This window comes from Malaclemys terrapin, chromosome 2 (genome assembly GCF_027887155.1).
Source record: "Malaclemys terrapin pileata isolate rMalTer1 chromosome 2, rMalTer1.hap1, whole genome shotgun sequence".
Taxonomy (NCBI): Eukaryota; Metazoa; Chordata; order Testudines; family Emydidae; genus Malaclemys; species Malaclemys terrapin.
This window is the reverse complement of record NC_071506.1, coordinates 70,507,940-70,525,423: the sequence shown is the minus strand read 5'-3', so window position 1 is coordinate 70,525,423 and position 17,484 is coordinate 70,507,940. Positions and strand designations below refer to the sequence as shown.

The following is a 17,484-nucleotide window of genomic DNA, read 5'->3' as shown; positions in this document are numbered from 1 at the left end:
ATCACAGAAAATATTATTGCTCATCTGACCCTCATACTCTCCAACAGCCAACTCATAAAGAGACATTTACGGTATTTTCAAGGAAAGAACATTCTACCTTCTCCTCACCGTCTTTTCTGGACTAGTTGTCTGATTTCCCTTTTGTTAAAGGAAAAACGCATTTGGAAAGAAAACAGTGTCAATTACTTGCCCCTCCAAATAAAGGGATAGCCTACTATTCACCCATGAATGGCTGAAGGCTACCACCAAATTCAAAGATTAGACTGAATTGACCTGAACTTTATGACTGACAAGAAAAAAGGAGCTCCGGTGTCCAGCTACACTGCAACAACATATTATTGCCTTTACCTTCCACACTTAAATGCCAAAGAAATATAATACAGTTACTGTCCATTCATGGAGGGAATTATACGATAGTGATTTCACCAAGAAAACAAATGCCTACAGCTCACAGAGGAATGAAAATTTCTCAGGGTTAGCACTGTCAATCCCTTTTTCTGTATTGTATTGCAGCAGCGACAGCCTCTAATAACTTAACCGCTTTTTCTACAACTTTGCTCCCCTTCGCATTGAGCAATGGAGGAAGCACAGGGACCAGACACTTTGTTCCTGTCCTGTAGGGAAGGAGGAAAGGCTAAGCTAACTTTTTATGGATGTTCTGTTTGGTTCTTTACTCCTGTTCCCAAAGCTTTGGTTACAGAGTTCCTGGCTAGATTAGCCCTTAGCAAGAAGGCACTCAGAGAGCTGTAAGCCACAGAAAGTAATCAGGAGGCAATTGAATGGTGATAGAGAGCCCAGGTGATAGATAGAGATGCTTTTTTTCCATGCAGACGCCATACTGCTTTCAGCAGATGGTGCAGTAGGACTGCTAATCGTAGTCATCCAACCACTGCATCCGCTGCAACTCTGCTCTCCTGGTGCCATGAATCCACCTCGCAGGTCCTCTCATCATTCGGTATAAATATCTATTCTCGTGGCATCTGTTGTCATCCACTGCTTCCGCTGCAACTCTGCTCTCCTGCAGACGCCATACCACGACAAGCATGGAGCTTGCTCAGCTCACCACTGCTGTTGTGAGCATTGTAAGCACCTTGCGCATTATCCTGCAGTATGTGCAGAACCAGAACCTGCAAAAGCAGGCGAGGAGGCAACAACACGATCATGATAGTGATGAGGACGTGGACACAGACTTCTCTCAAAGCACGGGCCCTGGCAATTTGGACATCATGATGGTAATGGGGCAGGTTCATGCCGTGGAACGCTGGTTCTGGGCCTGGGACTGGTGGGACCGCATAGTGTTGCAGATCTGGGATAATTCCAGTGGCTGCGAAACTTTCGCATGCGTAAGGGCACTTTCATGGAACTTTGTGACTTGCTTTCCCCTGCCCTGAAGCGCAAGAATGCCAAGATGACAGCAGCCCTCACAGTTCACAAGCGAATGGCAATAGCCCTCTGGAAGCTTGCAACGCCAAACAGCTACTGGTCAGTTAGGAATCAATTTGGAGTGGGTAAATCTACCGTGGGGGCTGCTGTGATCCAAGTAACCAACCCAATCACTGAGCTGCTGCTATCAAGGGTAGTGACTCTGGGAAATGTGCAGGTTATATTGGATGGCTTTGCTGCAATTGGATTCTCTAACTGTGGTGGGGCAATAGATGGAATGCATATCCCTATCTTGGGACCAGACTACCTTGGCAGCCAGTACATAAACCGCAAGGGGTAATTTTCAATGGTGCTGCAAGCACTGGTGGATCACAAGGGATGTTTCACCGATATCAATGTGGGATGGCGGGGGAAAGTACATGACGCTCGCATCTTCAGGAACTCTGGTCTGTTTGAACAGCTGCAGGAAGGGACTTACTTCCTAGACCAGAAAATAACTGTTGGGGACATTGAAATGCCTATAGTTATCCTTGGGGACCCAGCCTACCCCTTAATGCCATGGCTCATGAAGCCATACACAGGCACCTGGACAGTAGTAAGGAGCTGTTCAGCTATAGGCTGAGCAAGTGCAGAATGGTGGTAGAATGTGCATTTGGATGTTTAAAAGCGCGCTGGCGCAATTTACTGACTCAGTTAGACCTGAGCGAAACCAATATTCCAACTGTTATTGCCGCTTGCTGTGTGCTCCACAATATCTGTGAGAGTAAGGGGGAGACGTTTATGGTGGGGTGGGAGGTTGAGGCAAATCGCCTAGCCGCTGATTATGTGCAGCCAGACACCAGGGCAATTAGAAGAGCATAGCAGGGTGTGCTGCGCATCAGAGAAGCTTTGAAAACCAGTTTCATGACTTGCCAGGCTACAGTGTGACAGTTCTGTTTGTTTCTCCTTGATGAAAACCCATCCCCTTGGTTCACTCTACTTCCCTGTAAGTCAACCGCCCTCCCCCCTTCGATCACCGCTTGCACAGGCAATAAAGTCATTATTGTTTCAAAACCATGCATTTTTATTAATTCATCACACAAATAGGGGAATAACTGCCAAGGTAGCCCGGGAGGGGTGGGGGAAGAGGAAAGCACCGGGAGGGGTGGTGGATGAGGGGAGGAGGGAAGGACAAGGTCACACTGCACTTCAAAGATTATTGAATGCCAGCCTTCTGTTGCTTGGGCAGTCCTCTGGGGTGGAGTGGTTGGGTGCCTGGAGCCCCTCCCACCCCGCATTCTTGGGCATCTGGATGAGGAGGCTATGGAACTTGGAGAGGAGGGCAGGCAGTTACACAGGGGCAGCAGCAGCGGTCTGTGGTCCTGCTGCCTTTCCCGCAGCTCCACCAGACACCGGAGCATATCAGTTTGATCCCCCAGTAGCCTCAGCTACTGCCTCCTTCCTCCTCTCATCGCGCTGCCGCCACCTCTCATCTTGCTCCCCCCTCCTCTCATCTTGCTTGTCCCTCCTGTCTTCGTGTTCACTTTTTGCTTTCCTGGACTCTGACACTGTTTGCCTCCACGCATTCTGCTGAGCTCTTTCAGTGTGGAAGGACTGCATGAGCTCAGAGAACATTTCATCGCGAGTGTGTTTTTTCCACTGTGACGAAGTTCCTCCTCTATCTTGGTGGGTCCTGCGCTTATTGGCAGATTTTCTTGCCTCAGAAATTCACCATGTAGGTTGGGGAACAGCTCAGAGACCTTCCCCTCTGGAAGAACCAGGTCAATTGGGAGGTTTGGGGGGAACCCGGGCCCGCCCTCTACTCTGGGTTCCAGCCCAGGGCCCTGTGGACTGTAGCTGTCTATAGTGCCTCCTGTAACAGTTGCATGACAGCTACAACTCCCTGGACTATTTTCCCATGGCCTCCTCCAAACACCTTCCTTAATCTCACCACAGGACCTTCCTCCTGGTGTCTGATAATGCTTGTGCTCCTCAGTCCTCCAGCAGCAGACCCGCTCACTCTCAGCTCCTTGTGCCCCTTGCTCCCAGCTCCTCACACTTGCACTACAAACTGAAGTGAGCTCCTTTTTAAAGCCCAGGTGCCCTGATTAGCCTGCCTGCCTTAACTGGTTCTAGCAGGTTCCTGATTACTCTAGTGCAGCCCCTGCTCTGGTCACTCAGGGAACAGAAAACTACTCATCCAGTGACCAGTATATTTGCCCTCTACCAGACTCCTGTACCCCACTGGTCTGGGTCTGTCACACCACCTTCTTATCTGCGCTAGCCTCTGGGATGGAGATGATAGGGGGAGTGTTGAAACATTTGCAGCTGTGGGAGGAAAAAAAGGGAGAGTAGTATTTAAAAAGACACATTGTAGAGGACAATGGGTACACTCTTTCATGGTGAACCAAGCTGTTAACATTACATAGCACATATGCTTTCGATAAAAGGTCGCATTTTGCCTCTTATATTGAGGGCCAGCCAGTATAGTGTGAGAGATCACACACGCAAGGCCGGGCAAGAGAATTCGGCTTGCAGGCAGTCATGGTAAGCCACAGTCTTTCGCCTTCTTCAACCTTCATAATATGTGGGAATGGTTTTAAACAGCAGTGCTCTCCTTTCCCATACAAAGCACCCATTGGGTTGGCCGTTTAAAAGGAGGGGCTGTACTGGTTGCGAATGCATCCCAAGACTTCAGGGCACATTAATCATTAAACACGCTTGCTTTTAAACCGTGCATTATATTTACAAAGGTACACTCACCAGAGGTGCCTTCTCTGGCTTCATGGTGATGGCACCTTGGGAAGGCAGGGAGGGTTTTGGCTCCAGGGTGATACACAGTTCCTGGCCGTTGGGGAGAATGGTTTCTCCACTTGTGTGCTGTGCGCTATCCTCATCCTCCTCCACCTCCTCATCTTCCTTGACCCCCAAATCCTCATCCCTTTTGCATGAGACTCCCCCCCTTGCAGGTCTCCATTGACAGGGGTGGGATAGTGGTAGAGGCCCTCCCTAGAATTGCATGCAGCTCATCATAGAAGCGGCATGTCTGGGGCTCTGACAAGGAGTGGCCGTTTGCCTCTTTGGTTTTTTGGTACATTTGCCTGAGCGCCTTAATTTTCACGTGACACTGCTGCGGGTCCCTGTTGTAGCCTCTGTCCATCATGCCCTTGGAGATTTTTTCAAATATTTTGGCATTTCGTCTTTTGGAATGGAGTTCTGATAGCATGGGTTCATCTCCCCATACAGCGATCAGATCTAGTACCTCCCGTTCGGTCCATGCTGGAGCTCTTTTGCGATTCTGGGACTGCATGGTCATCTGTGCTGATGAGCTCGCCACGCTGGCCAAACAGGAAATGAAATTCAAAAGTTCCCGGGACTTTTGCTGTTTACATGGCTAGTGCATCTAAATTGAAAGTGCTGTCCAGAGTGGTCACAATGGAGCTCTCTAGGATAGCTACCGGAGGCCAATACCATTGAATTGTGTCCACACTACCCCAAATTTGACCTGGCGATGTCGATTTCAGTGCTAATCCCCTCATTGGGGAGGAGTACAGAAATTGATTTTAAGAGCCCTTTAAGTCGACAAAAATGGCTTTGTCATGTGGACGGGTGCAGGGTTAAATCAATTTAACGCTGCTAAATTTGACCTAAACTCGTAGTGTAGACCAGGGCTAAGAAACCATGTCCTGGCTACAAGCAAAAATATGTTTTGACAACTTAATTACAGTACACTTTTTTGAATGCAGTATTGTTGTAACTGTGTTAGTACTAGGATATTAGAGAGATAAGGTGGGTGAGATAATATATTTTATTGGACCTACTTCTGTTGGTGAGAGAGACAAGCTTTTAAGCTCTGTGTAAGCTCAAAAGTTTGTCTCTCTCACCAACAGAAGTTGATCCAATAAAAGATATTACCTCAGCAACCTTGTCTCTCTAGTATTTTTTTTTTTTTTTGTAATTTAAAAACACCCACAAGTTAAACAGAATAAAAACAAGAACAATTTCTGTGAGCAAAGATAAAATAAATTCTTACTGCGAAAACAAATTTCTTCTTGTGGAGTTAATTGCACTGTCAACTTTTTGGATGGCATTGAGAATGGATGATTCAACAAAGTTATCACCAGCTTGTCTACCTTGCGTTACTGCAGAAAAAAATCCATAGTTTGAGAAATGTCTCATTTTTAAAGTTCAAATTTATGTGATATAAATAGCATTTAATAACATTTGGCATTTTAAAGTGACAAGCCTTACAAGAACAAAAAAAGCTGTAAATCCTGACATTTATATTAGATATTGCAAAGAATAGGCAATTATCTTCCATACAATAATCCTAGCTGGCATGTTCAGAATTGGTGAAGAGATACAGGATACCTTCAGATCACTGATTTAGATCCAGTTAGTAATGACAGAATGTTATAAACATACAGCTGCTTAGTGACTTTTGTGAAATGAGTCTCACTTCAATTCTTAGAGGAGAAGGAGCCACCCAAAAATCATAATAGAAATTGAATCTCAGTAGAAAGGGTCACAAGGACAAAGTACACTGAGCTTTCAACAACATTTTCGTCATCATAGAAGGAACCAGTCTGAGGTCCCAAAACCCCAATTGTTAAGAAACCATAAACATTGTTTTTTAAGGAACAATTCATTTTTGGGGCAAGGCACTCAGCACACATAATCAAACAAGAGCCACATGTTCATATGCTCTCACTGTTCTGTCAGAGTAAAGCAGACTGGCAATATTGAGGGAGCCTCACCATGGATCAGTACTACGAAGTTACATTTGAAAAAGGAAGTTAGCGTCATAAAAATGAAGCATCTGGGAGCCGGCAGAAGGGTATAAGGTAAAATAAACAGGACTTGTAAAAACCTTTCCATCCCAGACAATCTCTAGAACACTACAAAACCCCTGAAAAATAAGCAAGAGAGTCCATTCCCATCATCTCACCCATTTTCCAATTAGCCCTTGCTCCCTAGTAAAAGCCAGAAAAATAGTGGAGCTCTCCAACATGAGAGATTCATTGTGAAAAAAGTAGGGTAGTGATATCTGATAAGGTTATTAACTCATGAAAATTAGTCACAATGGTAGTTCAGATTAAGTGGTGCTTTCTCAGGAGAAAATATCTACTGAGGGAAGTTACGGGTTGCTCAGTGGACCAATCTACAGAACGTACAGCAGCATTTTTTAAAAAGCTACAAGCTACTTTGGATATAAATGAGAGAGCACAGACAATCTTATATGGGATAATACATGCAATATATTATGCTCAATTGACATCACTACAAACAAAGAATAAATAGAAGATAATATGCATGGATAGTTGTTATAGTTGTATAATAGAATCTATACACTTTACTATTACTTTGGGAGGGAGGCTTATAAAAGATAAAGGTCCATTTGTATTTAAATTTTAACTGATTGTACCACTCCTTTGTCAAATACAAAATAAGCATGGGAGCCCCTTATGGAACAAACATGTTAAACCATCAATTCTCATTGGTCCATTCTCAGAGACTGACAGAACCAATAAGGATTCCTGACTCTGAGAGAAAATACTTTGTCCAGATAGTTTTCTGCACTCTAGTGCTGAGAGCATGCACACAGATGCCAAAATACAAGCATTTTTAGCATACAACCCTAAATGGCTCTAAGAGCAACCCTCGAAAATAGAAGTACAAAATTGTGCCATGCAAAGCCATTAACGTCATCCTCCAATTTGTCTTTGGATTCCTTAGTTATTAGAAATGCATTGTTAAATTACAGTTTGTAGGACAGAATTAATTGGGAGATCAGCACAAATGGCAAAATTACTGCAGCATGTTCAGAAAGTACCATCTTACATTCTTACATTTCGTGTTTTATTACAATGACTTTCAAATGGGTACACACAGGGAAAGAGCAAAAAAAAAGAAAGAAAAAAAATCACTCAACATTTTTTCTTGATGATTTCTTCATGCACCAAGTAGCTCAATTTTTTTGAATGCAGCAGAGTTTTCTTCTTAAAAGGAAAAAATGTGATGTAAACCAAGGCATATCATGCACCTAGTAAATCCCCTTCTAGTGACCCTGAATAGGACTGCCACATGATAATTGTGTTACAAATCCCCGAAATACCTTTTTGTTGCATACAAATGTCATTACAGTTTAATTTGTTATATGCAATGTTGTTGTAGTCATGTTGGTCCCAGGATATTAGAGAAACAAGAAGGGTGAGGTAATATCTTTTGTTGGACCAACTTCTGTGTAAGCTCGAAAGCTCGTCTCTCTCATCAACAGAAGTTGGTCCAATAAAAGATATCACCTTACCCACCTTTTGTTTCTCTAATATTCTTTGTTATAGTATTTTCATTTAATTATAATGTATCTGCCTCTTTCCTTACTTTTGAGGGATTTAGTTTTTTTTAAATCCATAATATTCTTTTAACTTTTTTTTTTTTTAATAACTAATGAAATACATTCTCAAGCTTAACTTTCCCTCAGTTCAATTTTGGGTCTCAGAATAATTCTACTTCTTGAAAGGCATTATTGCTTTAATAAACACTTTTAAAAAAAGATATCTGCTAACGTTATATAGGACCTGCTTTTGAAATGGCAACCAGTACCTCAAAGCTATTTGGGGACAAACTGTTCTTGGTTTAACAAAAAAAGACAAGGATAACGGTAAATGTTCATGAGGTGATAATTTTCCTTGACATATATTTCATTTTCTTTTATGTTTAACACTATAATGTCTACTAACTGGAGAAAGAGAAGAGTGCTGTCAATTAAATATTTAATAAAAGCATATTTTCAATTTGCCTGTCAAAAAAACTCTACACTTATCAGAACTCAAGACACTAGGCAGATTTTCAGAAATTGAAACATTAGTAGAGAAACAGCTACTTGGAAACTTACTGGTAACAGTCAGCACCATACTGGTTGTAGCCAGGCCAAAAGAGTTCCTTGCAACACATTCATATCTCCCCTGGTCTCCTTGTCCTAAGTCTCTGATTGTAAGAGTGCCATCCGAGTTCACATGGAATTTGCCACTCTCAGTAATCTGAACACCAGTCTACAAACAAAAACACCCAAAGTGCATGTTATTGGTGTCTCTCAATTTCTTCTCAGAAAAGGTGGAAAGCTACTAATAATGAAACATCTCAAATCAACTACTGACTAGAGGTAGTCTGATTCATGAAGGCCCTAAACACATGGAACAATTTTTGTGGGGGACTGAAAAAAAATGTTTTAGATTCCACCACAGACAAGGCATAGGAATATAAATCAGAGTGCTTCAAAGTTGGGGGTGGGGATCTGTTTTTTTTTTCTTTCCCATTAATGTGCTAGTGCCCTCCCTCTTACTGATTTATCTGTACCCGGTAATTTGCAAAGGTGACCTGTGAGGACACTGTGGAGGTAGGAAAAGTCTTGGTGTAACTGACTGACTGAGTACAAAGGACTATTTGGGCAAAGTATTTTCTCTCAGAGTGTCAGGAAATCTTATTGATGCTATTAGCCTATAATGGATCAATGAGATTGGGGTGTTAACATGTTTGTTTCACAAAGTGGCTTCTTTGCTTATTTTGAGGTTGACAGGAGTGGTACAATCATTTCAGATTTAAATAAAAATTAGTTTTATTTCTTTACTATTACTTTTTTTCTATAGAGGATAAAGTGTTAGATATATACAGTAAACATAATAGTTATTGATTATATTTAAATCAGAAGGCTTTCTTCACAAATGAAAGGAAAAGGAAATGTATAGAGTCTCCAATACTGTAGCAATTTAAAGTTAAAGTCTTGTATATGTAAAAAACCCCTAGCAAGAATTCCATCAGGACAGGTACCATATAGGATAAACGTAGGGTGCTCTACACTAAGCCCCAACATGGGTGTATGCCAGGAGTGGGGCTGCAAGAGGAAGGGGGCAGATTGGGCTGGGAGCAGGCTCTCAATAGCACAGAGTACTTTGGCGATTCTAGGGTAAGAGTGCGATCTCTGATGGTTTGGTAATGTAAAGTGCAGTTATGACAACTATATGGGTAAGAGAGTTTAACAGATTAAGCTTGAAGGAAAAAAAGATACAGACCAGTGAAGGAATACAGATAATGCAAGATGGCGCTTGTTATAAAAATAATAAGGTAACCGTTGTTATGCAGATAATTAGTTTTGTTGTTAGGTAGATTAAGATGGTTTAAAAGGTTTTTGTGTTAGTTAAAACCACAAACTAGTTTAAGCTCACTGAAACCACTGCAAGAGGAAGGGTTGTGACCACTGCTACAGGAAGAGTCTGAGAGAAGCAGACAGTAGCTGACAGAAATAAGTGCAGTTCACAGCTAAGCATAGGATATAAAAGTGGGTGTTGAACAATGAGCAACCAAGACCACGAACACCTGGATGATGTAGTGGGACCCCCTTATCACTCTACTGTAATAAGGCCATTGCTTATAGTATGAGTGAAGCATTATTGCAGTAGGGGTTTATAGTCATGTTGAGTACAGCATATGGGATGTATTTCCTTTGGTAAAAAGCCAATCAGATTTTGGGAAATAAAGATACTTTCAGTGAATTTTCAACTCATAGCTTTATTCTTAGAACCAGATCCAAAAATTACAACAGCCAACCCAAGGAGACATGGTGGGATGTCATAAAGGAAGACATATTAGCATGTAGTATGATAGAGGATGTGGCATTGAACAAAGCACTTTGGAGGGAGAGGACTCCATTTGATGGGATTAACACAAGAAAGATGACAATGATTTTGGAGATTCTAGCACAGCTCCAGGTTATAGCATTACCTCCAGGAAGAACTGCAATGAATTAGAGCAGCCCCCGGGGCCACCTAATTTCTGAAGGAGGCCATTTCAGTCCCAAAGAATCCCAAGTCTTTAAGTATGGCATAGCACACTCTTTCAACACTTGTATGGTACTTTTACTGAAAATAGGCTACGGTTAAAAAAGCTTTTATGTACAGTAGATTTGTATAGAGATTTTACTCTTTTAAAGCCTTCCAAAATGTAATAGTTTAATGAATCTGATCTATTTTGGATGAATTTTAGATTGTTAAATTGTTTTAAAAAAGAAGATGTTTCTTAAAAGCAACAATACTTAGGACCAATTTATGCCATCCACTTGTGTTGCTCTCAATCTATAATCAGGGACAGAATCTGCCCTTAGACACAATGGCTTGCTAATTTTCTGATGTAAAGACTAAAAAATACAATACAGGCCTTTAAATGACAGACTAAATTGCTGAAGTTTGCTCTTTGTCATTTTCAAAAAACATTAACAAATATTTTTAAAAGGATTGTTTGAGGATTACAATAGGTGTCTATATTTTGGTAAAAAACACAGCTGCAACTGAACAACACTGGGTCCATTACTTTTAAGATTCTGTATCAGCTGGACAAGACTGAGAGCCCCGTAGATATAATCAAGTAAACCTACTTTTCTCCAGCTGATTGTGGGCTGAGGTTCTCCACGTGCACTGCAAGGAATCTCTACATTCTTTCCAACCTCTGCGCTGGTATCTTGTGGAAGTTGAGAAAATACTGGCAGAGCTGCAGAAAACACAAACACACATTCCTTATATTGTCATCTCTTCTAATACCCAACAGTGTCATCGACTTACACTTTCCTGGATTGATTATGTTTGCCATGGATAACAGATCCTCAGCTGGTATAAACTGTTATAGCATCATTGACCTCACTGGAACTATGACAATTTACATCAACTGAAGATCTGCCCCTTGGAGTTTAATTACTGTAACGAGAACAACAAAGCCATGCTATCCCATGTAATAAGAAAACAAGAGAAAAATCTTATTAAACTTTGGAAAGGTCTTATTCCGTTTACATTCATGCTATAACATTTACTAGGTTCAGATGAGTCCCATCTCCCTTAGATCATATAAAGGTCCTTTGTTAGCTTTTCTGTTTCTATAGTTTAGGGCACGGATACTCATATGTTCAAACATGTCTTAAGTTAGTAGGAGAAAAATACCTATAATGGTATTATCACAGATTACAGAATCACAGAAAGTATGTTTGAAAGGGACCTGTTAGGTTATTTGAGGATGTTGCATCAAAAAAGAAAAACACTATTTTAGGCCATAATTTCCATAAATGGGCCTAATTTTGATTTAGATGACTCTACTGCATTTGCGATGAATACATCATTAAGTAAAATGGTTCACTACCCTTTTGCCCTAACCAATTTTATTTTAATTTTAAAATTACATTTGACCTTTAATAACAACCTCTTACTTCCTGTTTTGCAACTGGTGTTTGATAGAAACAATCATTTCCTTCTAATTATTGCCCTTTAAATATTTATATGAAGTAATAACACATCGGGGAGGCACTCTTATGTTCTCACAAGTAGCAATGTTGACATTGATGATACTACATTAATAGATTAAACCCTTTTAAATGGCAAGGAAAATTCACTCTGCTTGCTGTAAATCCAAGAACTATATTTATAGATAATATTACCATATTCCATAATACGGAAACTGGATAAATATACCCTGGGGTATTTTTTTTGTTTGTTTTGGATTTATCTTTATGTAGGGCCAAATTCTCTGCCCACCACCACAGAAATGCTTCATGGGAGCTGGAATCCTCTCCTGATAGCCTGTGGAGTGTTACTGGAGTTGTTCCTCAGCAAAATACAATGTGGCACAAATGTGAAACGAACAAACCAGTTATGCACAGGATTCTGGTACTGAAAACAAACCATGATTTTGTCTACTATCCCCAAAAGTGAAAATGATGTTTCTAAATACATATTTATCATTAAAAGTGTGACCATCCGACAAGTTTCTAGGCACTTTTATAACCTTAAAAACAGCAGAAAACAAAACTCCTCATTTATTACCTTTGGGTTGCACATTCAGCTGGACGGTCACTCTCCTTACACCCAAAGTACTGACAGCTTGGCATTCATACTGGCTTTGATCATGTCGGGCCACATGTATAATACGCAATGTTCCAGATGAGAGCACTGTGTGGCGTCCATCAGGAGGTAGCTGACTTCCTGCAATGTGTCAAACAACGGAGACATACATATGGTAAATTACACTCATCTTATTTACATACTTATCATAGGGTTTTTTTAAATTATTATTTTAGTTAACATTTTGGGAGGCAATATATATTAAAAGGCATTCCCTTCAGAATTCTTGACATGGTTAATTGTGAGCATTTTGCTCTTTCCTTTCAAATTTTACCATTGGTGGTCTTTTTCTCTTTGCTTATTAAATAAGATGTTAATTTAGTCATACTTTTAAAACATTAAAATTGCCAGCAACTTAGCACAGAACTCGAAGAGTATTTGATAATACCAAATTCGGAAGGGCTAATATTCATTATTTAGACCTTGTTATGAAAAAAGATCCAGTCCACAAAAAGAGAAATTGAATGACCAGACAGTCCAATGAATTGATACAGTAGTTTTTCACCTCTGGAAAACGTAAATGGTTTAATTTTAGTATCTGCTGACAGTACTCGAGTGGGGAACAATGGGTTATTGAGCAATGTAAGTTGCTTGCTTCAATGTCATGGACAGATAATGAGCTATTCATCATCTTGCTAATAGTGTTGCTTTTTATTGAGGGGTGTGACAACAGAGAGATCACTATGTGATCTGAAGGAGAGCCAGAGTTGATAGGTGTTGAACTCAAATAATAAATAATAATAATAATTAGTTCCCATATAGTGCTTTTACTCCACATGTCTTTAGACACAGGAGGTAAGCATTATGATAATGACGGTTTTACAGATGAGGAAACTGAGCACAGAAAGGTAAACTGACTTGCACAAAGTCATTCAAACAAGGCAGTACCACAGCCAGGAAGAGAATGCAAGTCCACTGCTCTGTCCACTAGGACACACCCCACCTCAGCAAACCTGAACATTTGGCAAGGATTCAGACTACTTAAGGAAGCAATCAGAATATGCCTCATGAAAAAAGTTATCAGAAACTGGTTATAAAGTGAGCCCTTTTTCTTTAGCTTCCAGATTTGCACTAGTATTGTTGTGTAGGAAGGAATAAGGTTAGCTGGACACTAAGGTTTTTGTGTAACAGGATAAATTCCATAATATTTACTAAATAAATAAACTCTTGTCCATGTAATCCCAGGGTGACTATATCAGTATTATTTCCACCATGTAAACTGGATTGCCACAAAATTCAATAACTGAAGATCAAGGGGTATTGAGTTGTTTGCTAATTTGAAACTCTATTGCCAAGCAACCCCCTTGAGCTATTTCCTCGTTTTTAGTAAAATTACTAAGTAAAGTCCATAACATATCATTGCTATTTAGTAACATAAGGACAAATCCTCACATGTTGAATCCTTGCACAATGGCAGATTGTGCCAATACTGCAATTTATCACATAATTACAAATTGATTACATATCCATAGGTTCCATAAAAGAAGATTGTTCCAAAATATTAAACATACTGATATGAACTTATTTTGCTATTGCTTCCTTGGAAATAACTATTCAGAAGCAGATGTTATGAAGTGACCTTTTAAATCTATGGATATTTCCAAAATTACAATGTGCAAAATTCTAACCTCAGTTAAGCATGCAAAATTGAACAGAAGATGCACATGCTTAGCTGAGGGCAGAAGTCCACCCAATATATTTAATTTAAAAGAAGACGACATAAACCAGGTAAAGTGAGATTTTTGTTAAACAGTAACATTATGTTTTGTCATTAATATTACAGCAAGCAAAATTGTTCTACCAGTAGGCATCTTATTGTAATTATACACTATACAAGGCCCCAGCTCCAAAGAGTCTAAGGGCCAACAACTGAGGCTAGAAAGGAAAACAGAAAGGCTGGTTGTACAAACTAAGTTACAGCGGGTAACTCAAACTTAGAAATGGCGTGGGCATAGCATGATTGAACAGGTTGTAGATTGGTTTGTTTCTTAAATTGTATTGCATATACAATAAATGTCTTATAAAACAGAAATGTTGTCTTCATCCTACTTCTTGCGAGTGCTGCAGTAGGAGTTGATCGTAAGGAGGAATTTGAATGACAAGAGGAAGGTTGCCTGGCAAATCAAGTCTGTGAGGGAATTCCAGTAATGGGGATGGATATGGGAAAAGTGGATGACTGGGCACTGAGACCAGCATCATAGACAGATCAGAGCATGTGGGTTTTTTGAACACATGTGATGACATAAGAGATTAGGTCAGATAAATACAAATTGCTTTAAATAACCCAATTTCAGTAATTCTACGCAATACTTTCTTGATCTACTTTTAGTAATTCTTTCCAACAACAACAACAAAAAAAGGCTGGAGACTGTTTTTATTTATTTTACATATAAAATTCAGCACAAAAATTATGATCTCATGTAGATTTGGTTATACCTGATTTGGTCCAGGCAATCACAGGAAGAGGATTACCATCTGCTTCACACTGGAAATCTACCGTGCGCCCTTCTATTGCCACCTGATTGTAGGGACTTGCTGTAAACTGCGGAGGAGCTGAACAGAAAAAAATAATTGCTTGACAATTACACACTGCAGGTGTAAATCATGTCATGTGCGTTCCTTTACTACCAAGGAAGCAAAGTGTTTTTTGTGTTACCATTTGCAGTACTGAAAGCAGCTAAAATAACTGGGTAATATAGGTATGTATAAAAAGCATAAACCCATTACCTTCAGAAGAACTTTTTACAATGTCACTAGAGTCACCACACAAAATTAAAAACTTGGGAGAACATGGCTTGCAAGAATGATGATCTGTCACAGGTCCATTAAGACAAAACCTTATTGAAATAAGTACAGCTGGGACTCTGAGGACGAACAGTACACAGCTCTGGCTCCTATCAGAGTCTTCCTATTTACGGTGGATAGCAGCAAAACACATTCCTAAAACCCCATCTCTCAGAGAACATAATTCATGTCTCAGCATCTTATGCAAAAATCAACAAAAGAAACATTCTGAAATCAAAACTTGTGTATGATAGCAGCAGCAGTAAGGAATAACATGGAAGACTTCCACAATTCTTCTTCTGTCCGAGAAGCGCCAAAGGTGAAAGCCAGACTTCATCTCATTAATCACAGAAAAACTCTTTGCTTATGGTCCGAATGCTGCCCTTGCATCCTCCGTATACAAAATGCTAAGTACATGGATGGAGGCTACTGTTGCTGCTGTGGGGTGGGCTTTATAGCTGATTGCAGGTAAAAGTGCTTCCCAACTCCTCTTTCACAGTGTGCTGAACTACAGGGCAACGCTGCTTTAAGTGGCTGTGGAAACACTGGTTCCCCAACAACATACCTTATCGTGGGGAGAGGAAAGGACAGCTGAGGGGCTACCTCAGATTAGGTAGAGGTGAGTAGAGGCAGCAGCAATGGAAGGATGGATGTGGGAAGGAGCAAATTACTTCTCCCTGCTACTCCAGCTCCTGCTCGGTTCTAGTAGCCACAGGATTTTGCTGCTGTTTTCCCTCCTCAAATCAGTGGGTGTGATATAATGTGCCTTTCATAACATTATTCCTGCTTTAGATGAGAAAGTAAATGAGGATACAACAGTAAAGATGGACTAAAATAAGAACCAGTTATTCAAATCCCCTTCCCCAAACTTGGACGGTTTGGATGAAATGGGACCACCACTAATTTTAGTTTTGTAAAACCGAAAGCATTTTTTGCCATCTCTATAGCAGACAAAAGGCTAGAGTTAATTTAAAATAATCCGTTGGAGAAAGAAGATGAAAAGAAGGTAGTTCCTAGTTAGGTGTCCCTAACATCAACATCCAACCTTTCCATGTATATATGTCTCACACCCCCTTAAGCTGTTGCTTGCTTTTTAACTACATACAGTTAATGCAGATCTCACTTTGTGGAGGTAAGTAATTCACCATGTGCTGCACCACCTTAAGATATGAATATGAATGCCATATTTCTTCCCCTTTTCCCAGTTCCCCATTTCTCGGAGTGCCTTGATTCCTGATTTAAATTCAGGAAGACGACTTTCAGAAATTTCAAGCCACTGAAGTTAAACTGCAGTTCAAAACACTGCAACTCAAGGTAGCTCAACTGATATTATTGCATGCTTCTTTTATCTTCTATTTTATAGATTTTTAAAATAAAAATTACTACTACCGATAATTATTTCCAGTAAATATGAACATCTCATGATTGTGAGCTATATCCTTTAAAAAAAAATCTGTTTTCCCCCAAATCACTTTGCCCCAAAATGTACACTTCATCTTGACTTTGTTTTTGTGTTCCATTTTCTATATATATATAGTTTTGTGTTTCCTCCTCAACATACATGTATATATATAAAAACTACTACCAATAATATATATGCTGAAGAGGAAACACAAAAACAAAGTCAAGATACAGTATTCTCTCTCTCTCTCTCACTATCTGTATATGTATATATATATATATATAAAACACCAAACACCGCATGATCGGTTATGGCATGCAGAGATAGTCATTCAAACCACCTTATCTCTACCCTGTAGTGACACCATTTACTGAGCAAAAGATTATGATTAAAGCACTTTAGTGAATGCGGTGTCAGACAAGATGAAACTGAATTTTTAAAGGAAGTTTTAACTCCCTGCCCCCTCCATTTATGGTTTTTGCAAAAGGCACAATTAAGATAGTTTGAGTGCTTTAAGTGTGCATTTCAATACATTAACTGCTTTGGGTTCCTTTAAAATTTAATCTTAACTCTGAATTTCCTGGGTATGTAATGTTTGGTTTGGGGATAATTAAAACATCCTTGTAATATGTTATACCATTAAGTTACTGATATGTCAGCTCAACCAGATCTTCACCTTCATTTTTTGCCTGTGAATATGCATTAGGCACCATTTAAAACTCAGAATTCATTGTCTCAGGAACCTGTAGTAACTACAAACACCCAAAATTAGAACTTGTAATTCCATAGTGGCAACATGGTGTGAAAATGTTTAAATTTTTTAAAGGCACTGATTCCATATGTCTATGAACAGAAAGATACACATCCTGCACAGAATTTTAGATTGCCTAGGAAGGCATAACTCCTTTGAGAATATTCACTGTCTAATCAGAATTCTTCCTCCAGATGAGCTGTCTTGAAAAAGGAATTATCATTAATTACTGCATCACAAACAAAATA

At 39.9% G+C, this 17,484-nt stretch overlaps 1 protein-coding gene across 1 annotated transcript in view; it reads right to left on the bottom strand.

Moving 5' to 3' along the window:
• Positions 1 to 17,484, bottom strand: part of PXDNL (peroxidasin like) — a 307,717-nt gene that overhangs the window by 82,203 nt on the left and 208,030 nt on the right. The window contains exons 11-15 of the mRNA XM_054016741.1: positions 14,736 to 14,852; positions 12,222 to 12,380; positions 10,790 to 10,902; positions 8,258 to 8,414; positions 5,396 to 5,504 (exon numbers count right to left, since the gene is read on the bottom strand). Coding sequence (XP_053872716.1) covers positions 5,396 to 5,504; positions 8,258 to 8,414; positions 10,790 to 10,902; positions 12,222 to 12,380; positions 14,736 to 14,852 — 655 coding nt within the window. The remainder of the gene's footprint in view (positions 1 to 5,395; positions 5,505 to 8,257; positions 8,415 to 10,789; positions 10,903 to 12,221; positions 12,381 to 14,735; positions 14,853 to 17,484) is intronic.